Source organism: Phaethon aethereus (assembly GCF_964289735.1).
Source record: "Phaethon aethereus genome assembly, chromosome: 2".
Classification (NCBI taxonomy): Eukaryota; Metazoa; Chordata; class Aves; order Phaethontiformes; family Phaethontidae; genus Phaethon; species Phaethon aethereus.
The window spans coordinates 51,995,868-52,022,628 of NC_138582.1; the positions used below are offsets into that span (position 1 = coordinate 51,995,868).

Consider the following 26,761-nt stretch of genomic DNA (forward strand, 5'->3'; position numbering starts at 1 on the left):
AGAGGCAGAGCTGTGAATTAAATACTGAGGGGGCTTTGGGTTGGCATCAGCACAGGGTAGAGGGAACTGGGTGTGTTGAGTGCCTTTCAGTGGGGTCCCAAGATGCTGCTCTGGCTGAGGATTGGGTAGCGCCTGGGCACCATCACTCATTGACCCCACACGATTCAAGCTGACAAAGCATGCTGTCGACACAGATGCCCCGCAGGAGCGAGCACTGCTGTGGGAGGGCAGTGCTGGCAGAAAACGCACCACTACAATGGATGGGGTGACGCTTGGTGGACAGCATAAAAAAGATGCACTTTCTACAAACAGAATTGATGCATCATTGACCACACAATTCCCAAGACAATGACAGAAACACATGTCATTACCAGCATCTACTATTCTCAATATATTTTCCACCTCGTAACCAGTCAAAGGATTTTTAAAATCAGGCAGAATCTCACCAGGGTTTCAGAGCAAAAGAAAAAAAACAAGACATCATAGTCTTGTTGTATTCTAGACATCTCAGGGATTTTTCTGAGAACATAATTAAGACAAATGAATTTAAACACTCAATCTCCATAATGGACTCAACAGATCCCCATTAAGCGATATGGGCAGACATCCAAATTACCCTGCTGAAGCCAGCAAAATGATCTTTCATCAAGTTTTATTCCGTTAAAAAGTGTGAGATTAAATGTCCAAACATTGTGTGAGCAGTTAAAAGTACAGGATAAGGAGAAGACAGGCAGATAACATCAAGGGATACCTGAGGATACTGGCTAACTACTGCCGGATTTTCCTAAACAAGATTAGGAAAGAGCAAGAGGCAACTATGTTGAGTCAAACCGTTCTTTAACAGACAGTTTTGCAGCACACAAGTTAGGGCAGAAAGATCACTGCAGCATGTGAAAGACAGTAAAAAGTAGTATATACACTTTATTAAAATATAACAGAGAAACTGCATCTGGTATTGTTTCCCTTCTAGGGGCCATTTTTATTAATATTGGTGTCTCTGACTAAAACAGGGTAGAAATAGGAACTGCCATACCCAGGTTTGTATCTTGAAAACAGGTAGTTTTTTTCCCTTGAAGATGGAAGTGTATAATGGCAATTCAAGAGGAACTGGGGGAACCTGTGCCATATATCGGCCCCACAAACCAGCAAGTTTCCCCTCAACCTGACCTCCATCTGCTGAAAGATGCTGCTGTTCCACCACAACACAGTAGTACAACACATCCTGTTCAAAATTCATTCCTCAAGAAGGGCATTGAGAGGGGACAGTCTCCAGGCAAGAGCCAAATGAATGTTCATGCTCTTTCTCCCTCCATCCCAATTTTTACATATGCTAAGAATCTCAGTACAAAGAGTTCTAAAAACCTGTGTATAAAGATCAAATTGCTATGAAAACGTCTCAGAACTTGTAAAATAGTCTTTGTTGCTGCTGGTCTTTTTAATAATAAAAATAGGGTTTAAAGTCTGGTCTTGCAGCAAGCAGGAATCTCTAGGGTGACACAATAAGCATTTTAGTTAATCTGACCTGCAGCACAAATCAAGGAGTAAGGTATGTTTTAAAGTCCTCCCTTATAGTGAAATGGCATTTGCAGCATGGCTGTAATCACACAAAATGAAAGGCTTTAAAATTGACCTCTCCGTTCCTCACTCAATCCTCTACTGGGAGAAATATTTCTTTTCCTGCTTACAGAAATTCTATCTCACTTATGCCTCACACTCCACATGTCAGAAAATACGCAAAATATATTTTTACTACTATACCAATGACATTTTTGTGGCATTTTAATATTAAAAATTAAATTTCAAGTTGCATAAGAAGACAAGAAGTACTTCAGCTATGACATGCCGAGACTTTTTTTTTAAGCAATACTGCAAGTTGGTTTTAAACTCTTTCAGTTTCAAAGTACATGATATGTAGTTGTTCACATTATCAGAACTCAACAGGTTATGCCAGTCTCACAAGATTTTCCCTAAACACCATTTCCCTAAACAGGACGAATCCCTTAAACACAATCAAAGAAAAGAAAAAGTATATGCTACTACAAATAAAGTCAACTAATTCACACCAGCTAATCCATGGTATGTACAGCAGCAGGTGGCTGTATTATCAAAGGGACAGAAAAGGAGAGCTACCTAGCTGAGTAAGTGTTCACCTTGGAAAAGGAGTAAACTCTCATGTCCGGTCACAAACTACCCAGAGCAGAACAGGATTCACGTATTTTGTATAAGCTTTCATAGAAGACAAAGCACATGGAAATTTTTATTCTCTAGATCCTCAAGAATAGTTTTACCAGGGAAGGTTTTTCTAAAGGTAGAGAGGAGAAATTAAGCATCTGTATTAGCTAGGGCTCACTGAGCAGTAATAGGGCTGAGGTTAAAGAAAAGCCAAACAGGTGGCACTTGTCCAGCATGATGCTGGCAGATGACATGCGTCTCAAGAAATTCATACCACTGCCCACTTCTGCAAGAGCTTCAATATGCAAAGTACTAGGAAATAAATGAAGAAAGATTTATTTTCTCTACTTCTCAGATTTATGTGCCAGGAAGTTATGTTTAGGAAAAAAAAAAAATAGTCTTGGCAATGCAATAACAAATAAATGCAGCCGTATGGATGCAAATTATCTCAGAAGAAATGCTGGTAAGACAGATAGGGAAGCCAAACATCACAATTCAGACTTGGTTATAATTATATGGGAAAGACTAAAAAGTATATGTGCAAGATACTGCATTTAATATAAAAAAAGTGGGGACATCTCTACATATGACATTGTAGGCTCATAGAGTATGGGACAGATTAAATAAATATTTAACTTAACAGAAGAACTGGCAGGAAAGGAAACCAGGGAAGGCTGAAGACAAGTTAATGTATGCCTAAGGGTTATGTGTGCTATCCAGCAATAAGTACATCAGGAGTAATAAAAGCACTAAAGTAAATGAACAAGAATTTGTACAAGACTTGTGGGGGCAAAAAAGCAAGGAATATAGGCATACAAAAGAGGTAGAAGTCCGATTCTTTCAACTTCCACAATAAAGAAGGTAAACAAGAAATTAATGAATATTAAAATTCAAATTAAGTCTAAGCAACTGTGACCAAATATCAACATTTACTTTTTTCTATATTAGCATCAGTGAAAAAGGAACCTGAACACCTACATGGGTCCTTACTATTGCCCTTTACTGTACATTCTTAAAGAACTAAATATTGAGGTACCTTTTAAGTGGGGCCACTTATCCCACTGAACTGACTTTTCCCTCTTTTTTCTACCCATTCTTTCTTCCGACCATTTTTTTCAAAGTTTCACTGGGTTTCATTGTCCTCCATTTAGTGCTTTGAAATTTTTCTACTGCTCCCAGTCACTTCTCCCTTCATTGTCTTTGGAAAAAAAGAACTCAAATTTTTTCGCATTCCCTTTAAGCATTTTAAGGAACTTGTGACAAAAATGAAAAATAAACCTTAAAAATATGTTTTCAGTCCCAAGCCTCTCACACTGGTTGTCATAAAGCTCAATGAGCATTACTGCCTCCAGCCTCTACCTTTCCTATACAAAGTTTTCTGCCCTACAGGTTGAATGTGGCTGAATAGCAGACTTCTCATATGGGGGACATTCTCTGAGGAAAACTGACATTTGAAGGCTGCATATTTAAACATTTACCATCCTCTCCTCTTGCCTATAACGCAATTTCTCTTCGTGCAATTGCTTCCTTTCAAACTGTTTTAATTAGCCATACAATTAGTTTCCACTGACTTTTCCCTATATTGTAATTTAGATTTAACAGCAGACAGGCAGAATAGCATGCACTGGTTTGATATCCAGCCCTAACTTATAAATAGGGCTGTATGTAATACTGTAGATTTCTTTCAGGTTAATATTCCACATACATGCTTCACTGGCAGAAACAGGTCCTACCATGGCTGTGTCCACCAAGACCAGGCACCTTGTCTGTCTAGAACTAAAGGGTGCAATAAGAGGTTTTGGAGAACAACATAAAATGTTTCCAGGATAGCCATGAAGTAATCTACTCATAGGAAAAAAAAAAATTCCTTCAATTGATATTCGACATTCCCTAATATATAGATAATTAACTCCCCAAAAGAATTTAAGAAAAAAGTCCAGGGTGCAGTGACTTCCTGACCCCTTATTTTGCCCATTCTTGTTACGAATTTCCCAGGTATGGATTTCTTTTTTGTTTTGTTTAACAATTATTGATGCATTTCTGTGTATTCTAGAACACCTGGTGCATGCTTTCCCGTGCGCAGTCCCATATGCTTGCCTTACTTGGAGGCCCAGGGAAGTTCCTGGCTGCCTAGCATCCAGAATCGAGCTCTCTTTATGTGTGTTTTCAGACACTGTCTCAGCTACTTTTGTTGTAAGGCCAAGAAAAGGCTACAGCACACCACACCAAAGCAATATATTCTGTAGTTTTTGTTTTAGAAGCTATCGCACAGGAGAAGATGGTTCAATGACTGTCAGACCTGCATTATCACAGCAGGACAGTATCCAGCCCTTGCAAGACATTACTTCAAAACCAATCACAGCTCTTCCAAATGCACATTTTGAATGATTTTCAGCTGATGTAACACTGTGTATTCATTCACTCACTCCTGAGGTGTTTCTCTAAGTTTGAGACCTCTTCCACCTGCAGATTTCTCCATCTCATCGTCCAGTCCACCCAACACTCCTTCTTGGCACAGAACTCTCTGGCTCTCCATTATCATCTTTTTGTCACAGTTTTAGCCCTAAAATTTCTTCTATTATAGCAAGTTTCTAATCCAAAGCCGAACTTTCTGGTCATTACATGTTCATTATAGTCTCTCAGAGAAACTTAAAAAAGGCTATTTGAAAATCCAAGAACAGGCTTAATGGAGTTGGGGGGCGGGAGGACTTTTGTTTTTCATGAGATAAATATGGTTGCTATCATCTTGCAGCCAGCTGGTTTTCGGGTATCTGACACAGTATCTCAGCTGCTTTTTTCTTACACTCCTTCAAAACACCAAGATGAATGCCACATAAACAAGAATTTGGTTCACTTTTTAGTTTGCTCAATAATCTAACACATTACAGAATTTCCATCCTTGACTTTCTGCAAGATTTGTAACACAACGAACCTCTGATGAAAGCCCTTTGCTATTTGTAGAGTTATGCTGCAGATAACAAAAAATTTTTGTCTGTTAAATAATCATGCTTTTTTCCCCACAAAACATGCAGAAGCAGGTAAGAAACACTACAAAATGGTAAAGATAATATAAATCAGATAATTAAGCAGTAGCTCTCAGGATGTCACTGAAGGCTCATAAAAAGCCAATTGATCGCGATGACATCTTACTTTGCTCGCAGCATCTTGTTTGCTTATTTGAGAGGTTACAGTCAACTAGGGAGTCTCCTTCCCCCCTGCTGCAAGAGTGGTCTTAAAGAATTTGAACCATTCGGTCCAGAAGAATAAATACAGAGCAGCACAAGAGGCGTGGGGAAAAAAGGAAACAAACAGCTGGAAAACGTGGGTTGGAGACGGTAGGGAGAGCAGCAGACAAAGAATCAGGTTACAGTTACTTGTTATCTTGAGAACGTGAGAAGAAATAAGGGAAAGAGTTAGGATGGACACATGAAATAGAAAAAAAGAAAGCTTAGTTTTGCAAAAAGGTACTACCAAACAACTAAATTTCAGTCATTACTATATAACACCCAGGAACTCACTGGAATCATGCAGACTTTTTGTTTGATGTTTTTGATAGGGTTTCTTTTGTCTCTACAAAAAAAATAGTGTTTTCTATTTTCCTCCCAATCAGTTGATATTAAAGGTATTGGATCTTCTCAGCATCTCATCTGCTGCTGTTTTGTGACATCTGTGTCAAAATTGTAACAGTAAAACGCACAAGTGCATCAAGCAGGCAGGAAGAAGGGACCGGGAAGACCTGTGCAGTCATAAGTGAACAAAGCTGCTGGAAGAGCAAGGAATGGGGCAGGCAAGTCTGCTGCCCATCAGGTGCTTGCTCCACATGCTCCTTCCCCTGGTTCAAGATGCGGCTGCTCATCTTTATCCACCAATAGATGCTGCAAGGTGCCACGCAGTAAGAGCGGAGATGAAGGTAGCTACTATGGAATAAGCAGAGATGCTATCAGTATGATGCCTGTTCACCTGCTCAACCCCAAGCAGCAATCTTGCACATATACAATCTGAAAGGTTTGTCCAGCCTCAGCCTCAAGCTTCCCGAAGCCATATTACAAGCCCACTCACTTTTGAAGATGATACACAGAAGTACAAAAGACCAGGGTTTATATTTAAGTTTACAGTACACACTGTTTAATACTGACATTTTTACAGGTCTTCTGGAATGCACTCTTCATATGGCATGCTTGCACATTTAACAGTATCCTACACCTACTCAATTTAAGTAAGCTCATTTCAGAAAAGGGATGAAGCCAGAGATAAACTATAAATAGAGCTACAAGAATTGCATCAACTGAATATTTTCTTTGTAACTGGAAGTATAGTTGAAAGTAGAACAGGAAATAGCAGAAAGCGCCTAAAAAAAGTTACGGTTTAAAAGTGCAAGCATCAGGGACAATACGGAGACTGTATCCTCTCAGCTTGAAGTGGCAGATAAGGCTGAATGAAAAGCAGGGGTAATTTACCCAGACTTCAGGAACACTGCTGCACAAAGAGCTGGCCCATGAGGTGAGCAAAGACAAACTTCTTGAGTGCACAAAGGAGCAGCTTGGGGCAAGCCTTGCAGCTGTCTCAGAAGCAATGAGGCACTTTCTGTAGGTATTAAAATCTCCTGAAACAGGTGAAAGGGGGAAGTTATAAAGACTTAATTCAGAGCAAGCTACATAAACTAAAAATATAGCAAAGTAAATGACTTAGCACAGGGGAAGTTTAAGGCAATAGGTCATGCAAAAAGGGATGAAAAGGTCGCAGCAATTATGTATAGCCTTTTGGAAAAAAGAATCCACTGCCGAGTCTCTGGATGTACTTCCAGCAATGTTAAGACATTGCCTCCAGCTGCTGGATGACAGCACATCCTGGATTTATAAGTATTCATTGTTAGGATGTATGCTCTGCATTTTGGGAAACATTGCTTTAGAGCATGCTCCAGTGCCATTACCCCACAACCTCTCCCTTCTCCCAGGGGGTCACCATCAACACATAAAAGACAGCTTTGAGGAAGCAAGGCACATATTCATTCTTAAAGAACTTTAAGAGGATCAGAGCAGGCTTTCCAGTGGATACTCAGAGTGGCCTGGAAAGGATATGGCTCCAGCTGACAGAGGTACCTAAATTCCCAAGTGGGATTTCTTAGGAGCAGGCTACACTCACACCACCACAAGACAGGCAATGGTGAGCTTTTTCGGGCTTTCATCCCAGTGTACACTGTTTCTGCATTACCAGTTTCAGCCTTGGAATATTTGTTGATTTTTATTTTGCTCTTATTCCAGTTCTACTCGTGTTTGCACTTTTTAATACAAATGTGTGCTCACCATTCATCTCCAAACTGTCAATAAAGTGCCAAAACTGACCAGCTGCATTTGGGCTCATTTCCACTCAAGCTTGAGACAATCTCACAGAGAACAAAGCACCCCTGGCACAGAAGACTGGTTTCCTGTGTGGCACTTGAAGCCTGGGAAGTTCTGGCTACCTCATTCTCCAGAGAACAAAGCAGCAGGACAGAGGGCAAGGCCATACCAACACAAAGATCTGTGTTGTCCCAAAAAGCACATCTGCTGCCTCTTTTTTTGGTGAAACAGTTGGAGACTGTCACCCTGGGAGCAGCACAGCATGGAGAAATATGCAGGACAAGTGCCACAAAGGCTGTGTTAGTCTGGCACAAGATAAGATGCACTGAAAGAGGTGAACTCAAGCACCCAGTAGAACACCAAGCACTAAACTTGGATGCCTTCTCCGCTCTGTTGGCTCCTTTTTTGTACACCTATATAGCACTTTTTTAAAAAGGTCTCAATAACAATACCAACCAATCTTAAAAAATACCCAAAAATACACACCTAACTTCTTTCTGTTCTAAATATCCAAAATGACGGAATATTTTTTTAAGATCCTACACATCATTGTTCAGAGGAAAAGAGAAAAGAAGCTGCGTAAAGTGAATCACTTTGTGGTGTTTTATTAAAAGAAAGAACCTCTAGAAACAACCAGATGATGCAGAGGTAAAGCCACCTACAAAACAAGACAAATTAGCATCACCCACTGATTGTTGATCCTGGTGGCACTAGAGGCAAACTGGGAAGGGCTTTAGGGCAATGCTGTACTTGCAGATTGTAAGCAGAAAGAGTTATAAGGAGAAAGAATGAATTAAAAGACAGATAGTAAAGCAAGTTCCTTCTGCTCCTCTTATTTTACAAATTTCTTCTACTGTGGTGCAAATCCAGAGCATTGATTCTAATACTATTTTAGTGGATTTCCATTTGTTTTGCCTGGGCTCCTACATTAATCCAAACAATAAGGGCCTTTAAAGCATTCATAAATAACCTGCTGCTGCTGCTGGCACCTAGGAGCCAAGTGCAGCAATGTTAAGCAACAACAAATTTCATAGTTCAAGAGGCACAGTTAAGGAAAAAGGTTGCTCAGAAAGTCATTCTCATTTAGCACAAAGATCCTTAAAAATTGCATGAAATCAGTCAAGTAACTATAGAAACCAATTTCTTCAGCTCTGTATCACACGTCTCACACCTCAATTGTCTTTATTATCGTCTGCTGTCAGATCCTTAATCAGAAATGTGAACAGGCTTGATGATTTATTCAGCAGGGAAAAGAATCTGTAGGTCAAGTGAAAAATTTCACACACACATACACACACACACACACATCTTCAACCTTAGGTACTTTCATTTCATTCTGTTCCCAGTAGCTCTGGGGGCAACTCCAGTGAGATCCAATATTAAGGCTCAATTAAAATAAGCTCCAATTAGTGGAGCTTTTTTCTCTCAGGCTAGAAAAGTCAGGAAATGGATATTGGGAAATGTAAAAAGTCAGCTACTGAGAGGAGGCTGCAGACATAAATGAACTTATTTGTTGATTTCTACAGTTGCTATGCAGAGGCCTCTGGGAGTAAAAGCTTAACCAGTCTAAGCTATAAACTAAAACCCCTGCAGCTAAACATGAACTGTGTGAAACAAGGGCTCCATTCCAGAACAGAAAACTGCTGGGCCCAGAAAATTAAAAGCCAGAGGCATTTTCCATTTAAAACTAAATCCCAGTACCGCCTCCCAGCCAAAGAATTATAAGCAGTATCAGATTTACAAAACGAACAATTACCCTGGAAAAATGTAGCCTATTGTACAGTCCCAGATGCTAAATCTCAAAGTTTCTTCCTTTTTTTTTTTCCCCCTAATCCCACATTATATTCCTACCAAGTATACTGCTGCAGTTTACAAAGGACCATTTCTAGATGGGACTGAAACTACGAAAGTAAAATGTTAAAAAAGAGAGCTCATAATTCATTGACCTCATTTGAAGCACTGCCCTTGCCTGAGGCAGTTCCTGTCCTTCCCCAAGGCCTCTGCAAATGGTATGCAGCAGCAAAATAAACCCTGACCTAATTGCCAGGACAGAGCTGCCAACCTTCTCTCAACACACAAAGGCAAGCATGGTAACTGGAAAGTCCTACCTCTTTTGCTTTCTGCTTTAACCGCAGTTGCTCTGGATCTTCTTTATTGGAACGGCTCTACCAAAGGAAGAGGAAAAAGATTGCATAGAAATTACTGGCATCCAGACACCATGGTATCTGTTAAATATTTAATAAATGACAATTTTCTCCGGTGATTGAAAGATTTAGCTCCAGGGGTGAATGCCTCAATCCAGACTGGCTTCCCTCCCCCTCCACACACATACATGCACCCCCCCCCCCTCATCTGGGCTGGCTGCCTCTGCTCTAGCCTGAAGCAAGATTAAGCTGAAAATGATGCTAACATTGTCAGTCAGGTCCAGTCTAGGCATGATGTTGTTCATGTCAGCAGCAGACACTTAAAAAGGACAGGAACTATAGAAAAGAAAGGCAGTCATACTCTGCAAGTACAACGTGATTCTTTCAAGTCTAGATCAGGCTTCTACCCAAGGGGCTCCAGTATGCAGCTTGAAGCAAAATTAAAAAAAAAAAACAAACAACACCAAAAACAAAACCAACAAAACCAACAAACCACCACACAACCACCAAACAGAATATGATCAAGTCACATCTGATGGAGCAACATCTACTGATGGTTTGGGGTTTTTTTTTGACCCCTTGTTCTTGAGGGAAGGAAAGGAGGAAGAAGGGTACTTATTCTGTACTAGCACTGGCTCCCATCAGGGGCTTGCAGGTGTTACAGGACCAGCTCCAAGGCTAGCCCTCTGTTCTAACTACAGAAAACAAACATATCTTGCAGGGTAGTGGATCTCACCAAGTTCCAGTTGAACAAGCATAGTGAACCCATATTTTCAAACAGTGCCATACACAAATATAGAGAAAGACTTCCCAACTTCAGAGCCAGAAACAGAACCAGGAAGGACTTTAACAGCTATGTGAATACTTCTTTTGTTTCATTTTGACCAGTAGGAATAGCCTCAAAAGAAGAGTTCACCCCACCACACGTTCAAAAGAACTCCTGTGATTTCTTTAAAGAATGTGAAGTTAAAATCCTTTTCTGTATAACCTAAGCTATCCTAAACATTAACGCTGTATCTGGTAATCCATAATGGCTACTACATTTAAAGCAGAAATAGAGAAACCTGAAGATGTTCACCAGTCTAAAGGACATCACTATACTTCCTTGGAAAGCAAGAAGTTAAGTTCTTACCTTGGCTGCTCGAAGCAACATTTCACGTTCCTCTTCATCCTTTCTCTGCTTTTCTAGTTGATCAAGCTTTTCAAGAAATCTCAGCTGTGCTCTGGTGTCACTAGATACGATGTACTTATCACTCCCCTGGAAAAAGAAGTTTGTTATAGACAACCAGGCTTTTATATACACCACTAGAGCTAATAAACCCAATGGGACCAATCTGAAAAGAACAACAGTATCTTTTCAAAGCTGAAAAGCGTAGGCTGTTTTAGAAAGACTTCAGGTGGTAGGTAGTCATTTAAACATCTCCTCTCCACTGAAGCATGTTTCTTGGCAACTGTGACTAGTAAGAGGTTATTGCAAAAGTGACATTAGCAACATCTAGTTCTATTGTTTATTGACTGTAACAACAATAAAGTCTTGAAGTCTCAAGGCTAAAATTTTGTTTTAAACAGCAATTTCATATCCAGTAAACCTATGTACAAGATTGTCTTCTGGACAGGTTAAGAGGCAAAAACAAAGGGTCGTGAAGCAGCAGAACATTATATCCTTTCCCCTTTAAAGAGAAAGGGCGAAGAAAAAATAAAATTTGAAGTTTTAAGTTTCTAGTGTTTGATGTTTTAGTTTCAGCTGTTTAATCCAGAATTTGAAATAAGTCTCACCTGGTATTTCCAAAAAGAGGGTTTATGGAGCAGAGGGGTGATTTAGAACTAGTTGTTATGAATGTTGGGGGTGTGGGAAATGAAATGATTAATTATATATGGTTTATTATACCTTTGGGAATACATACTTTTGCCTCAGTGAATACTCTCAAGTCACAGAATCGTTTATGTTGAAAGGTGACCTGTGGAAATCACCTAGTCCAGCCCCCCATGCAAAGCTAGGCCAGTGAATACTAATGACAAATTCCAATAATAACTGAATGTGCATGCATTGAAACAAGACTACGGTTCTTTTAGTCTAAAAAATGGCAATCAGTAGTTTATTTTTCATACTATTTTTGCCCTCACTGGAAATTCTGAGTGAGTTTAGTTTTACTTTGCCTAGATAGGAAAGAGAAGAAAGATCTAAAATGTGGTCAACTGCCAACAAAAAAAGCTTGGTTTTACTATTCTGCTCTTCTAAATACAGGCTATTTAAGCCACACGTTGGCCAAAGGGCGTTGGGCAAAACAAGCCAGGGAGCTCATTCTAAACGATGTATGTCCGCGCCTCCTGTTTGTACCACTCTTTAATGCACGCCTTAGAATTATCTTATTTCTCTGTTACTTTGTGAACTTGCATTTTCCTGAGAAATTTACCCCTGGGCTCTCACCAGCCAAACACACTACATATTTTCAGCAATGTCTCTTTCTACCCTACCCCAGTCTCACACTTCAATGAAGCAACCTCAACACACTATTCTGGAATAAGCATGTGTTTTACAGCTATATTTTAGGCAAGGGTATATTTTAAGCATATGGACAAAAAGGTTGCTACATTTTTAGTTTTCAAACACATTATACTCATACTCTTCTTCCCACACCCAGTCATATACTTTTAAAAGTTGGAAGGAAAGTAAAAGCCTTCTTGTGAGGCACCATTGTCTCCCAATCTGAATTCTCACAACCCAGCCAAAGCATGAAATCAATCCCTCTTCTGGTATTAAGTTTGGTCCTTTTCAATGAGCCACCACATTGTCGTCTATCGCCAGCTGTGGCTCAGACCACACCATGTGTTGCAACCAAGGAGACTTTGTCTTTCCCAAGCAGAGTCTGCAGCTCTGCAAAAAAAGCCCAACAAACCTTTCCTCCCCTCTTCTTCTCTTACTGCTCAAGATTATTTTTTTTAACTGCACCCCACAAAACAATACTACTCCATGAGTGAGTCTCAGCACCTTAGTACAATTTGATTTGAAGAAGCAGTTTATAATAATCTACCACCATGCCACAATCCTTTTAAAGGACAAAGAAGGTGGCAGTATTCCTAGAAGATTATTTTTCAAATGTTTAGAAGTGTTTTGCTTTGAGATGCCCAAAGTTGGAGTTAGATACTTAGGTTTTTAAAGCCAAATCCAAGACCCTATGACAATTAGGATTGCAAGCCTCTCAACCAGAAGCACCTAATGCACTACCATGAGTTTATATGGGATGAGAAATGGGTGTATTCATAACAGTATTTCAGCTCATCAACAACTGTTTTAAGAGACCAAATTTCAGGTCTTCTTCAGAACTGCAGGTACACCTGCAATTATATTTTGTCCTATCAACCCAATAAATTTGTCCTCTGTGATCATTTAGCTCTGAACTGCTTAGACAGAAAACATTATATTTTATACCTGTTCATAACCCGTAGCCATTACTGTTATGACTAAGCAAGCTGGATTCAGTTTTTATCTATATAAAAGCTTAACTTCCTCATATAAGGCCAAACTGTCCCCAGCTACAACAGTGCAAACCCAACAAAACTAAAATTACAAGTGTAATCAAGGACGGAATTTAATTTAGTGATAAATAAAGCATGTAACCACAATACAGAGTGTGGTTGGATTTGTATGTGCCAAAGCTGAACTTGTATATCTGACAGTTTTAAAAGTCGGTTTTACTTTAACTGAGATAAATTTAATCTGGAGTTCACAAAAAAGAGTGAAAGAAAGTTTTTCCACTATCCTGAAAGAAGCTATTGCTTTCACAAAACAATAGCACATTTGCACATCCATACAATCTTGCTATGAAATTCATTCCTCCACACATTTTTCTCCAAGAGAAATGTACATACTCAAGACTTCTCCAAGGATGCACTCTAAAGCACAGTCAACCCATACCACAATTTTTATCTTAGGTTTACACATATTTGAAACGTGCAGCACTGAAGCAAAGCATTCCCAGGTATGCCTTTAGTGAGAAGAGACCTGGTAACAAATTCTAGAACAGCTATACTCCTTGCCTGCGATTTGCAACTTCCTTCCTAGATTGTGACATGTCTGTAAATGAATCTGACACTTGACTAAGGCATTTGCGGTTTAGCACCAGGAATATATTGCATGTCCAGGGACAGAAAGGAAAAATCCACATACGGGGAAGCTGTGTTCTACTTCAGTCTACCAGGAAAGAAGTTGGAAGAAACCCTTAAAGACCAGTTCTCCCATGAAAACTGAACACTTGTTAACTGGCACGTTGGAGTCATGTTGTTCAAGGCGGCTCAAGTCACATTGAACAGCCTTGCTGAGGACAGAGCAGGAACACGGGCAGTTGCAGTTACTATGAGGGAACCTATTGAGCTTTGCTTTTTATAATGAACTCCTAAACAGAGTTAAGAACCGAAAAGCCTCTGATAAGGTACTTCTGCACTCCGCAGTTCGATGGCAGGGTGGGGCGGGCAGAGGGAGGAAGAGGCTGTCTGTCTTCACATCTAGGAGTGTTTACTCCTTTCCTAAATTTAGAGCTCACCCCTTAAACCAATGGAGCTACCACACCATACTACCCTAACCAATAGTGCAGTTTAGGATTGCCACGTTTTATTGCTACTGCACACGGCAAAAATGTTTTCGTGGAGCCGCGTTCACAGCACAGCACCGTATCATGCCTGTTGAAGCTGTATGTTCACAGGCTCCAAACAAAGGAACACAGAGCACTCCTCTCACGCTATTCCGAACCCACTCACATCAAAAACATTTTTTGATCACTGTACTGTTTAGTTGTCATTATTACTTCTGGTCTTGGCTATCATACTACATCACATGCATACTCTTACACCTCAGCAGGTCTCCAGGTTACAGGAGGGAAGCAGCTGAGGAACTGAACCAGCTAATTGCCCGCATGGTCTTACCAAGCCTCTATAAATGCACCGCAACAAGAACCACAGCACAAACAGCAGCTTACGACAATCTGAAAGGCTATTCCCTACTTTGGATAGGGATACCACCATGATAGTTTTATCCTAATTAAGTCAGTAACTTCCAATTATATACTTACTTTTTTCCCTCCCCCTTAAATTTTAGCAAAAAAGGGTAAAAGTGGGAGGTATACATGGTGGCATGATAGGAAACTTTTACTCTGCCAACTCTCTCTGAAGAGCTAACCATCAGATGGAAGCTACTAGGCATGAGCTGAGCAAAGCGGGAAGAAGAAAGTCCCAAGTATGACCCTATGAATTACTGGCTTTTTACACCAACCTTTACCCTAACAATAGTTACATTGGTTTCACCACACCTATCCCTACTACTGTCCATCTTTCTGTAATGAAGATAGCCCAATAAAAAGCCTTACAGGGCAACTACACAATCCTCTTGGAACACCTCTGGATAATTCTCTGAAATACATGATGCCCACATTGCACACTGGTGTCTACTGATATCCTAGAGGGAGCAGAATACAGGGCTGTATAAATACATATATAAACACATAACAGGGCTCCAACACCCTGCAGTGTTCTGTTCTTGAACTTTTTTGTTCAAGATTTGTATCTCCAAATCTCAATATCAAATCTCCAAACTTGAAGATTTCCAAAAGCCTGTCAGCACCTAACAGTAATATTACTCATGTGAGGCTACTCACAAATGCAATCCTGCAGGACACTCCTTTGTATTGTAATACAATCTTCCTACCGAAAGAGGGTACCTGTGCCCCTAAGACTATTAAGCCCATTACTTTTTTTCTTATTGCAGCCTTACAATCTTATTGCTTCTGGCAATTCAATTGGAGGAAAACCTATCAGTTTTCCTATTTCTTTCCCATTGAACTAAAGCAATTCATCATATCAAGCCCACTGTCCAAAAACATTCCCTTGCTGTCTTTGATATTCTGCAAGACACTAAGTCCTACCAGTTACTCAGGACTTGCTTCTACCTCACTTTTGCTCACAATCTCTCTTGGACCACCAACTTTCCAGAGACAACACAGAATATATGCAGATTTCTAAACACTTGTCATAAAAAGCTGTATACTTTTTCTGTATTGATTTTTTTTCTACTGTATCTTCTTCTGGCAAGGAACAGCATACTACAGCTGCTCCAGACGTCACTATAAATAATTGGAAGTTTCCCAATAGTTCCTGCTCTTTACTGTTGCTTCTCTAGTGCTTAAGAGCCTATAAAAAGTGTTCAGTTCAAAAATAACTCCTATCCCATCAGTTAGTTGCTCTTGTTAAATTTTATTAAAGTTACTGTAAAAAAAGAAACCAAACAAACAAGAACTTAAGAGTTGACAGATACATCTACTTTTAACTTCAAATTTTTTTCTAAAACAGCTTGATACTGGAAAAAGTAGGGATGAATAGCTTACTATTGAATGACAAAAAAAGGCTCAAAAAGCTATTTTGGCCACTAGTAAGTTATTGCTTCCCATTTGTACCATAGAAAAATCTTAAGTGATACCGATTCACTGAACCCAATATACTTTGTATTGAATGGAGCAAATACAACAAGGAGGGGAGGGAATTTTAAGTACCACTGCCGGCGGGGGAAAAAAAAAATCAGAAACTTTAAGATCAAAGGGGTCTCTGCCTTCACATGGAGCACTTCCTAAAAACAAAATATTCAAATCAGTTTCCCAAGGCTTTTTACTGAGCCTACACCACAGTTCCACCAACAGTAAATGCATAAAGCAAACACAAGCCCCTACATCAACCTGCCCACCAAGAGCATTCAAAATTAGCTTTACATTTACCAGGCAAGATAGATTTTGTGTAACAGCCACCACTTCTATGGAAGAGGAGAAACACATGCATTTTCTCTTATGCTGCATTTTAAGAGCATTTATCCAACAAGTCGAATGGAAAACTTAAGGAATAGTTAGAGGCTATAAACAGTTAAAACAAAACCAGCCTTTGGTAGATGCTGAAAATGCACATATTGCATATGATGTGCCTATACCTGGAAGAAGTTTACCTTCAACGCTGCAAAGCAGGAAAACTTTGGTGCAAAACTTGCCTAATGACTTCCTTTACCTTGTGGGTTGATACTCTGTGCTGAGCAATTACAGATAATTTTTCTAGGAGCCCTCGTAATCTCTCCTGTGTAGCATGGGAGATCAAGTTCACAACATCAGAGTTAAGTTCCATAATGTCATGCCTTTTACCTGTGGAAGCAGAGAAAATCCATTACGTGTTTTAGTAGTAGCTGATAATTGAAATAATTAGCACAGCAGGTATTCTGTTCCCCCTGGAAGTCATACCCATTATGAATAAAGGTTTGGAGATTATGATTTTCCTGGTAAAGTCACAACTTCAAAGATCTTAGACATTACATTAATAAAACTTAGCCTGGAGCTTCAGAAAATATAGACATTGTTTCACTTAGCCTCCAGAACCACTCTCCTTGCAAGGTCATTTATAGGACAAAGTTAATAAGAACACAAATCAAGCTTCATGTTCGGGGAGGGGGAGAAGCAGTAGCTGTAGAAATTAGTGCCATATTCTGTTAATTCCAGTAATTAAAAAAATAGAGAATTACATTTCGCCCTGCTTGACACTGTGCTTGTTAACAACTCATGACATTTATTCAATGAGCGGGGATGATTTTTGCAGCGCACTCCAGGCACACCGGACCCTCTCATCTGCCTCGACCAACCGCCATCCCACAGCAGCATCTCGGACAACACAGATGAAGTCCAGCCAGGGTCATCATGCCATCACCTTCAACCTTTTCTCTTGGGCTGCTGCTGCCTCTCTGCGTTTCAGCAGCTGCGACTGAGGCTGGCGACAGCTCTGGGCAAATCTGTCCCAGCCCCGTGCACAGAGCTGGGCATCATCTCTGCAACCCTCCTTCAGGTGCCAGCTGCCAACACAGGCGTCTTCCCATGGTTGATCAATCACTCAACCCAACTCCATCAAGACACCTGGACGGCAGCAACTTTTCCCTGGTAGGCACAGCAGTCTGCAGTTTCACATGCTTCATGCGCTGTACCCATCAGAAGGGCTTTTCCTTGCCCCTCGCTGCATTTACAAGCAGCTGTAATACTTTATGATGCAATATACGGCACGCCTTCAAAACCCATTTTGGTATTTACTGCCAAGTCGAATGTTAAGAATGGATAAACAGTACACTGTAAAAAACCTAATCACCTATTTCATTTGCCTTTGCTACTCTAACTGAAAATGAGTAACAACCTCGCAAGACAGGGAATCTACAATGTTACAATGCTTTCCCAGATACCATCAAAGTGTTTATTTTGCTCAAGCACCTTTCAACACTTCCTCACCAGTTTCCCACCAGACTACCAGAATACTAAACTTCAACTTAAAGACAAAACGACCCCCCCAACCCTCAAGTCCTCCCTCAACACACACTTCCTAATCCAAAGAGGGCTTGGTTCAAGAGCAGAAGCGTTCATGTTCTGAATTGCTGTACTCCCTTGACTGTATTCTTTTTCTTGCAATCAAAACACTTCTCATTTATGACATGAATTATTATTAATGTGGAACAGCGACCATGTAAGCCATGAAACAGCCAGGCTGGTATTCTCCATCCTTCAATGGTGTTCACACCCCAAACCAGACAATTATTCTAAAAGTACTTTCTCTCTGTTTTTGTAGAGCTATTTACTTTTCTTTTTTATCCACTTCCCACGGATGACGGGTAAACACTCTACTGAATTTTAGGAAAAGCTTCTAGGCACCAGTTCCAATATGTATTTTCCCTTTTGCACTAGTAGCACAGCACTTATTTCACTCAACTATGCCCCATACAGCCCAGATGGCATATCTGGCTAACTAGTGCGGGATGTATTGAGGTAGCCAACAGCATTTGCAACTTACATGCTTGTCACAGGCTAGATGCTTAGTTTGGAAAAAAACAAGTGTGCTGAAAGACTTTGCGATCATGTAGTTAAACCACTGTGACAGACTTATGACTGCAGGTATGAACTGAAGGCTTTCTTGAATGCTCAGCTGTAAAACTCACTGTTCCAGTATGGCAAGCTACTAGGCAGAGAGCATGAGCAAGGAGTTGAGCAACATTCACCCAGTTTGCTGTGGATGGAGGGGTACCAGTCAGCATGGTGCTATACAAATGCACACTCTTGTCTCTGACATAATACAACATTGCTAAGCAACAGTTATTATTTTGCTCAGAAACTAACAGCTGAAATGATACATACACTGAAAACTTCCTATTCCAGTTTAGTCTCAGCCATTCAACATACATTCCACAGTATTAATCTTTGATACAAGCAGCTTTAAGATCTCTTTTGCATAAAAAGAATGAAAGATTCTTCCACAGAGGGAGTCATTAACAAAGGTTTGCCCTGTGCATATTGGCAGTTTGAAACTTCTTCCTAATCACATGGGCAGGATCTGTAACGTTGGTCAATAGAGTACTTCTATCTGAACAGGCTGAGGAGTGCAAAAGTTGTTAGGAAAGTCAGTGTAATCCATCAGGTTAGGAGCTGCAGAAATGGAAAAGCATGCTTAAGTGTTTGATTTGACACTAGCATTTATATGGTTGTTATGTGTTCTATTAACTTTAAGAGTAATAAAGTTGCTCAGTTTTCATATGCAAGAGTGGCACCAATTTCTTTTTTTCTGGTTGTGCTTCAGATTATTTCCACATAAAATGCCTAGAGAACAGTTGTTTCCTAGAAGGGGAAGTAAAAACTCAGTATAGTTTGGTAGAAACATATGAATTGAGATAGCAGATATTAATAGTTCCAGCTCCTTCTTCAAAGATGGGAGGCTGGCTGATGAAACAGGTAAGGAAATAGTACTCCATAGATATCTGTTATGTATGCTTTGTTCTCACCTATGTTCAAGATTTTCTTCTGAAGCGCTTCTGAGGAGAGAAAAGGTTCATCTGCACAAGAGCGGATTACCGTACCAATGAGCTCGGAGTTTGTTGCCAAAATGCACGCATTTTCCTCATTAAGATTGACCCCAGCCATAGAAGTCACATCATTTATGTCATCTTCATCTCTACTAAAGAGAAAACCAACATTTTATGCTTAGTTCAGAATGTATACAAAGAAAAAACCTCTTTATCAACAAACAGCCACATTCAGGTATCTTGGAGGCTACCCCTACACAACAGATGTTTAGTGTGGGCGTGGACAGGGATAGATAGCTCCTAAAAAGCTTTCACAATTCAGTGAAGTGCCTCTCAAATGTTAGCTTCACTAATGCCTCATGCAAACTGCTTAAACCTTTGTTCTAAAACTCCAATTAACCAGGTAGATCCAAGTGTTGAATAAAGTTGAATAATGACTCATTGAGCTATAAACAAGCCCATTTTCTTACAGATACTTATTCTATCAACTGAAGCTTATAATACAAGCGTATTGGCACACACCTGATCTTCACTTTTCTGTTACTGAGTTCCCTCTAAAAAAAAAACCCAAACATACAAAAGATATATACAATCTTTGTTCACATACTAGAACCACCCCAGGCCTTGCCCTTTGAATCAGTCCTACCATACAGTACTTATGTATGTAGTGGGAAGGATACTATGCTTCTGAAGAACAGCAGCAGAGCTCTAGTTCTTAACATCCCTCTGTTAGCTGGATTCTGCTGTAGCAGCTTTGGGCTACATGTTCAAAATAAAAACTGAAGTCTGGCATACTTAGGGTTAAGATAACTAAGACCAGCTATAATCACGGCAACGCACATGTTAAGCAAAGAGCCTGTGTGCCTCAGCTTTTATTGTTTTTTTAAACATCATTTAAGTTAAAATACTAAATGAATCTTTTATGGGAAAAGTTTTTGCAGGACTTTGTCAATGAAATAATCTAAGTTATTTTCAAATAAGTTTAGATCATCAAGAGAAAAGCTTATTGCTTCACAAGGTGACAAAGGCCCTAGTGATGGCTTCTGGGGTTTATAACCAGTCCAGAAGAGAATTCTGCAGTATTAATACAGCCAAGTGGAAGCACTCAATCTGAAGGTGTCTTGATTTCGAAAACAAAGAAAACAAAACCAAAACATACACACCCTTCTTGAAAAATATTGTCTGACAAGGTTTGATAAAGTCATCTTCAGAAAATACTGTGTGGTCTACATCTTGAACAAGGGGTTAGCCAGAAACTTGCCATTCTTAGGTGATATGGCATCTCTTAGGGAGGCTGTCTTCTGACTGGCAACAGGTAGAAGCTGAAGTTATTGTAACATGGGCTGGGTTTGAGCGATACTCAAAAGACACAAGAAAGTGCTGGGATTTTTTCTTAAACTATATAGATGCATTTTCTCCTTCGGGCTTCAATAGGTTACTATGGCACAAGTCTTCTCTCACAAAATTCTGGAGAGAATCCTGGCTAGAAAAAAAAAAGAGTCCAGCCTTCCCCTACTCCTCCCGCCATTCGTTCATGAGCCCTCAGGGCTAGGAGGTTCTATGCAATTTGTTCAGGGAAAAGGAGACCCAACAGATTCTCGAACCAGCTTCATTAAGTCTGACTAGATGCTATAGCTATAAATCCATCGTGCTAAGAAAAACGTTAAATCCCAGGATTGTCAAATCAGTTAGATGACCACAGTTACAATTCAAAGCCAAAGTCACCTCTGCCAGAACAGCTTCCCGCCTCCTACACCTTCACAACCAGCAACTGAGCAGTTCGGAGCATATATTCATGCTCTATCAGCCTAACAGAGACCCTGATCTTTCAAGGACCATGTAAATGAAGCTTCACTGCATGATAATTGAGTGCTAACTGATCTTCACAAGTTCACTCCAGTTTCCTCCTCTTAATGACCACTGCAGAGAAGTCTTTGCTGGTGGCAGAGGCAAGAATCCCACCAAAGTGGAGTGACTGTCATGGATCTGCTGATAAAGGAGATACAAAATCAGCACAACTAGCACCAAGAACATACATCACAAGTTATCAGAGCTGCAGATGCAACTAAGATATCTGAGATTAACCCAGAGGAGCTGTTTATGGAAACCAAGTAAGGATGCTTGTCTAGCACGCAGTTTCAGTAAATCCCTTTAACTTTTAATCTGGCCACATACTCCAAACACTCAAGCAAGAAAGAGGTAAGCTTCTATACTATACATCTATCTACCTTTCTACATACAGAAGTTTCAGTTCTCCAAAACGAGCTTTTATGAGGTTACTATTTTCTTTAAAATTTCCATGCACACAGTCTCTCTTGTGAGTACACACATACAAGAGCTTTTATGCAAGCAGACATCTCTACTTGTACTGTTTTTAAGGGCTACTTCTAACGTCTTCACTGTGGGATATAAGTTTGCATTAAGTCACTGAGTCACTAGCCTTGATGAAAGAATGATTTGCACCTACGAAAACACTGCTGTGCTGTACTTAACCCAAAGAAACTATCATTACATTTCCTTAGAAGTAGTGCCCACTAAAGACTAACGTAAGTTTCAGAAGCCATGTTAAGTTTGTACTGGGGTTTTTTTTGTTTCCCCCCCAAACAAACCTCAATCATTTTACGGTATCATGTACTTTCAGTAAGCTCTAAAAATCATTCTACTAAAGTGGTAAATTTAAACGATTCCACAGTATACATGCAGATGTTTCTGTTGGATACTGACTTGCTTTCATTTTAGCAATCCCTCCGTAAAGTCCCTCTTGTACATGACTTCCTTTAATGCTTTTTTCATTTGATCACATCACACAGACAACAAGAAAAACTCTCCCAGCTGTTATGTCTCCAACGATTTAAGCTTATCAGGATAAGGGGGAAAATAAAACAGTTCTGAGTGTTATCCTGCATGAAGTCAGGTTTGACATTTATACTGAATATTCCACTGGAAAAGAAGTCCAAGCAACGCACCTCACATGTATGAATTTGCCTGTATTGGTTGAAAAGTGAGTCTGTGGCACCCTCTGGTGTTTGACCAGTGCACATGTCTTCTTCTAAATCCATCTTTATTTACTGCATTTCATACAACAGTCAAAGGGAAAACCAGAAAGGCATGCTTAACCCAAACCTCCGTGCACCACCATGGACAACTACATGGGACAAAACAATTCCAGAGAAGCAAGAACCACCAGCGCTCCCCACCACCATGGGGCAGGAGGAGCAGCTGCCCAGACATTCTCCACTCTGCTGTCTCACTCCTGTTCGTCTCCTAGTTGAGATTGCTGGTACCTTCCAGTCAAAATGCACAAATCAGAGCTGTATGTGTTTTGGAGAACAACCCTATTAAATGGAATAGATACAAAACAAATAACTGAACATGCAAATATGCATCGTATTTTTTCCAAGGTGCTCTAGCATATACTTTGCAGAAGTATGCAAAGCAGTTTATGAAAAATCTTGATGCTTTTAAAACAGACTGCCCTTTACAATATATGCTATGGGGCAATCAAGTGCCAGTGATGCCCATGCCTAGCTGAAATTATTTCTAGAAGACTTTTTTTAAATTGGGGGTGGGGGATTGCCATTTTTGCTACCACTCATCTCAAGCAACCTAAAACAGCCCATTAAAGAGCAGACAAGGTCAAATTGCAGCTTATTAAGTACAGCTTAGTGAGTACTATGTTCTCAAGTCCTAACCTAGTCACACAACAGCAGAGGGAGTGAGGCTTGATGACATACTGCAATGAGAGACCACAGTTTGAAGTGTCACAAGTACAACCACATCAGTTACAAGACATGCTCTCTGCCCATAACAAATCTGATCACAAAACCTGAAAGGGGACATGGTGATTCTCTCTGCCTCACACATAATCAGCAGTTGATGGATCACAGGTCACAAGGAATAGCTGTGCTGGGAATACTGAAAATCAGGACAGAAGAGAGCAAACCACTTCACGGTTTACTGTGGAACATCTATTGCCCAGGCCAGATTAACACTATGTGGTGCTAGACCTGCCTAGAGAACACAGATACTTGACTGAGGGAAGCCAAAAATTCAGGTACATGCTGCACAGGTTCAGATCTACGAAGACTCTCATACGTAGGTTTTCTTTAAAATCAGAAAGTTTGGTTATAGCAGTGAATAGAAGCAGCACCAGGGGTGTATCCAAAAACATAAATTCTTCAGAGACAAGAGACTTACCAGAAAAGTTTAAGGTGTTAAAGACTTAAAATCTGAATTCTCACAGACTTAAGTGACTTTGAAAATCATAATCCAAAAGCAGAGTTCTTCCTACACTAAGAATTTAACAATTCAGGGAAGGAACTTCAAGAATTCAAACTTTTTCATGTAAGCGAGTTGATATATACCAATTGGAAGATCACAAAGAAATTTTTTTTTTCCTAGGAGTTTGTTTGGAGTTTAATTATGATATTTATAAAGTGATTTTTTTTTCCCCCCAAACATCACTACCCAAGTTTACATGTCAAATTATATTCTGAACTATATTTCATAAGAGCTTGAGGCAGCTGAACACAGCTATTGCTTTTAACATCAGCTTTTCATTTCAACTTCCGGCTACCAGAGTTTTAAATGTTGTTTACAGTGACATACAGTATACAGGCAACAACAGCTGTCTGTATCAGTGCACACAAAGTTGACTTCTCATCTCTTGAAAGCTACAACGGGTCAACAAGACAAAGGTGTCATGTCTTCTTTTATCCCTGGAAGACCAACTTCAAGCATTATTGGTCTTATGACTTATGGCAGTCTGTACCTCTGTTCCAACAATATATTTCAGCGCTACAAAAATAATTTCTGCTTTTGAGAAGTTAATCAGTTACCAGAACCAAAAGTTTTAAGCACTCTTGTAATCTAAAGGCCTACAGAACATGCCAGAAGCCATAATTAGAGGTGTAGTCAAAGACTTTCACCTCTACATACAGGAACAAGCTTGTAAGAGGAGCTAATAAAAGATTTTGAAATACAGCACAGAGCTTTAGACAGGTTACCAGCTAGTCCAAGTAACAGTTCAATGCTATTTGGCCATCTGTAAAAAACAGAGGTTATAACTGCTTTAATCTTATGGAGAGCTTTAATACAAGGTAACTTTGCTTTAGACAAGGTAATAGAACTCATAGGATGGAGATCAATATGCCTTCTCTACAAGTGAAACACTGATGCATATTGATGCACCCTGTTTATATAATTATACTCTTGTGATAGCATGATGAAATTCCAACCTCATCAGGACAGTTTTCTTATATTAAGAATAATTAACATCTGCCATGAGGTCAAAATGTTTAGATTCCCCCTTGCCAATTAGTATTATAATGTGAAAAACACCTATCAAACAAGATTCTAAAGAAAGTTGATTTTATTTGGGCTCTGTTCCCACTTCTATACTTGCTGTCTGTTCCTTTTGTTCATTCCTATAGTAAACTTCTGATATCGTTTATTTTTACCTGAAGGATGTTGCTCCATTCTCTTTTACTTTAGCTTTCTGAACAGGAGATGCTTGAAGCGACAGAATTTTATTTCCTGGCAGGGTAATTTGTTTCAGAATGGAACCTAAAACAAAGCAAAGAACATGCCATAGTAGAAAGCAAAATGCCAAGACAACTATTTAATCAGTTCATACTTCTAGCAAAGGCTACTGCAGACTCAACAACAACTAATTAGGTCCATTTGAAAACCAGACACTCTAGAGTCTCACATTCTACATGCTCTGTATGGCCAAAAACCCTACATGCTCTCAAACATTCTCCTCTGTGCTGACCAGTGAAAGGTTTTAGTGAAAACTGGCGGGCTGAGACCAACTCACATTATACATCAACCTGGACCTGTTGAAGAAAAAAAAAAAAAAAAAAAATCAAAGTCTGATGAAATGACTCTCAAAAGCATCATGGCTTAAAGGAAGTTCACTGCAAGGAGCTTACTTTGCAGTGTTTTAACCAAATGTTTGATTGACATGCTTTTAACAGGTGCCAGAAGTAGACATGGCACTGAGTTTCTCACCAGAACTCCAAGCAGACAGTAAAGATATTCAACTTACTGCACAGAGCTGGCCTCTCCTGACAGACAACTACCTTCTAACATTCCTACAATCTACCAACAGCCTGCACTTACTTCTATACTTCAACAGTCCTCTCCCTTCTCCGTTAAAGAGGTTACACTTTACCTGCAGGAAACTGGTTAGTATGAACAAGTGTATTCAGCGGCATCCTTTTCTCAGCAGATGCCTGTAGGGTCAGTGTTGAGGGTTGCGGGAGTGTGGATACTTGCTTTACAATGGTTCCTGATGGTTTTTGGACTACCTGAAATGGAATATCCAATATTAAGAGTGAGAAGAGCTAAACATACAGAGAAGCAAATACTATCAAAATGTTCATTCAGCCAGAAGTGCTGTGGGGCATGCATGCATGTCCAGCTTTCAGTTTAAAGCAAACAGCATACTCAGAAGAACGTCACTTTTTTTAATTTTTACTTCATGAAAAGAAATCTTAACAACTCGTGGTGAGCTTTAAGCTCCAGCTCATTCAGTGAGCTCTAACAGACACTTCACCCCTTCTCTTTATTGATTAACATATTAGACAAGTTTCAGTATTACACTATCCATTACATTAAGAAGTTTTCCTTCCTGTAAGTCTTGCTTAACAGACTAACAACTGAATATTGAGTCTGCCTGCCAGCCAGTTCAAAAGGGTAGGTATCACATACACCTGGTTAAAAAGAAAAAACACCAAAACCAAACAGAAGTCCTGCATGAAATAATTTTCTTGTCAAGAATTCAGAGTATACACTGTAAGGTTACCCATGCATTTTTGGAGCCGCAACATCAATTATAAATTGAGATGCTGCATTTCAAAGTATTAAGCAAAAGTACACTGAACACATCAGTTAGCGGGAACATGAAGCACCAACTAGCAACACCTATAGCAGGTACAGCCTCTGCACAAAAACATCAGGACACTGCCGAAGGGTAAAAAGGAAGGGGCTGATAGTTTTGTTTAAAGAGACTCTTGAAAGAAACAAAAACAGGCAGCAGAATGTCATCACAACACAGACCTACAGGCACAGCCCATAAATACTAATTCTTCCTCTTCAGGGGCACCTATTAAAATGCAAGAAAGTAATAAAATTGCAGCATCCCTAAAAGCCTCATTTCTAAGCCTCCTAGCTAGCAGAATGTGGGCTGCAGCTTTTGATACATCCTTTGGAAAAGTTCTTGAATACAAGTAGTAGAAAGATGTGCTTTTACC

The 26,761-nt window shown here is 39.8% G+C and overlaps 1 protein-coding gene across 1 annotated transcript in view; it reads right to left on the reverse strand.

Moving 5' to 3' along the window:
- TAF4B (TATA-box binding protein associated factor 4b) overlaps positions 1-26,761 on the reverse strand; it is a gene marked incomplete at both ends in the record, with an annotated part of 73,411 nt that overhangs the window by 15,219 nt on the left and 31,431 nt on the right. Inside the window, 6 exons of the mRNA XM_082014994.1 lie at positions 9,620-9,676; positions 10,788-10,913; positions 16,694-16,824; positions 19,485-19,657; positions 24,965-25,070; positions 25,681-25,816. Of these exons, the coding sequence (XP_081871120.1) occupies positions 9,620-9,676; positions 10,788-10,913; positions 16,694-16,824; positions 19,485-19,657; positions 24,965-25,070; positions 25,681-25,816 (729 nt within the window). The remainder of the gene's footprint in view (positions 1-9,619; positions 9,677-10,787; positions 10,914-16,693; positions 16,825-19,484; positions 19,658-24,964; positions 25,071-25,680; positions 25,817-26,761) is intronic.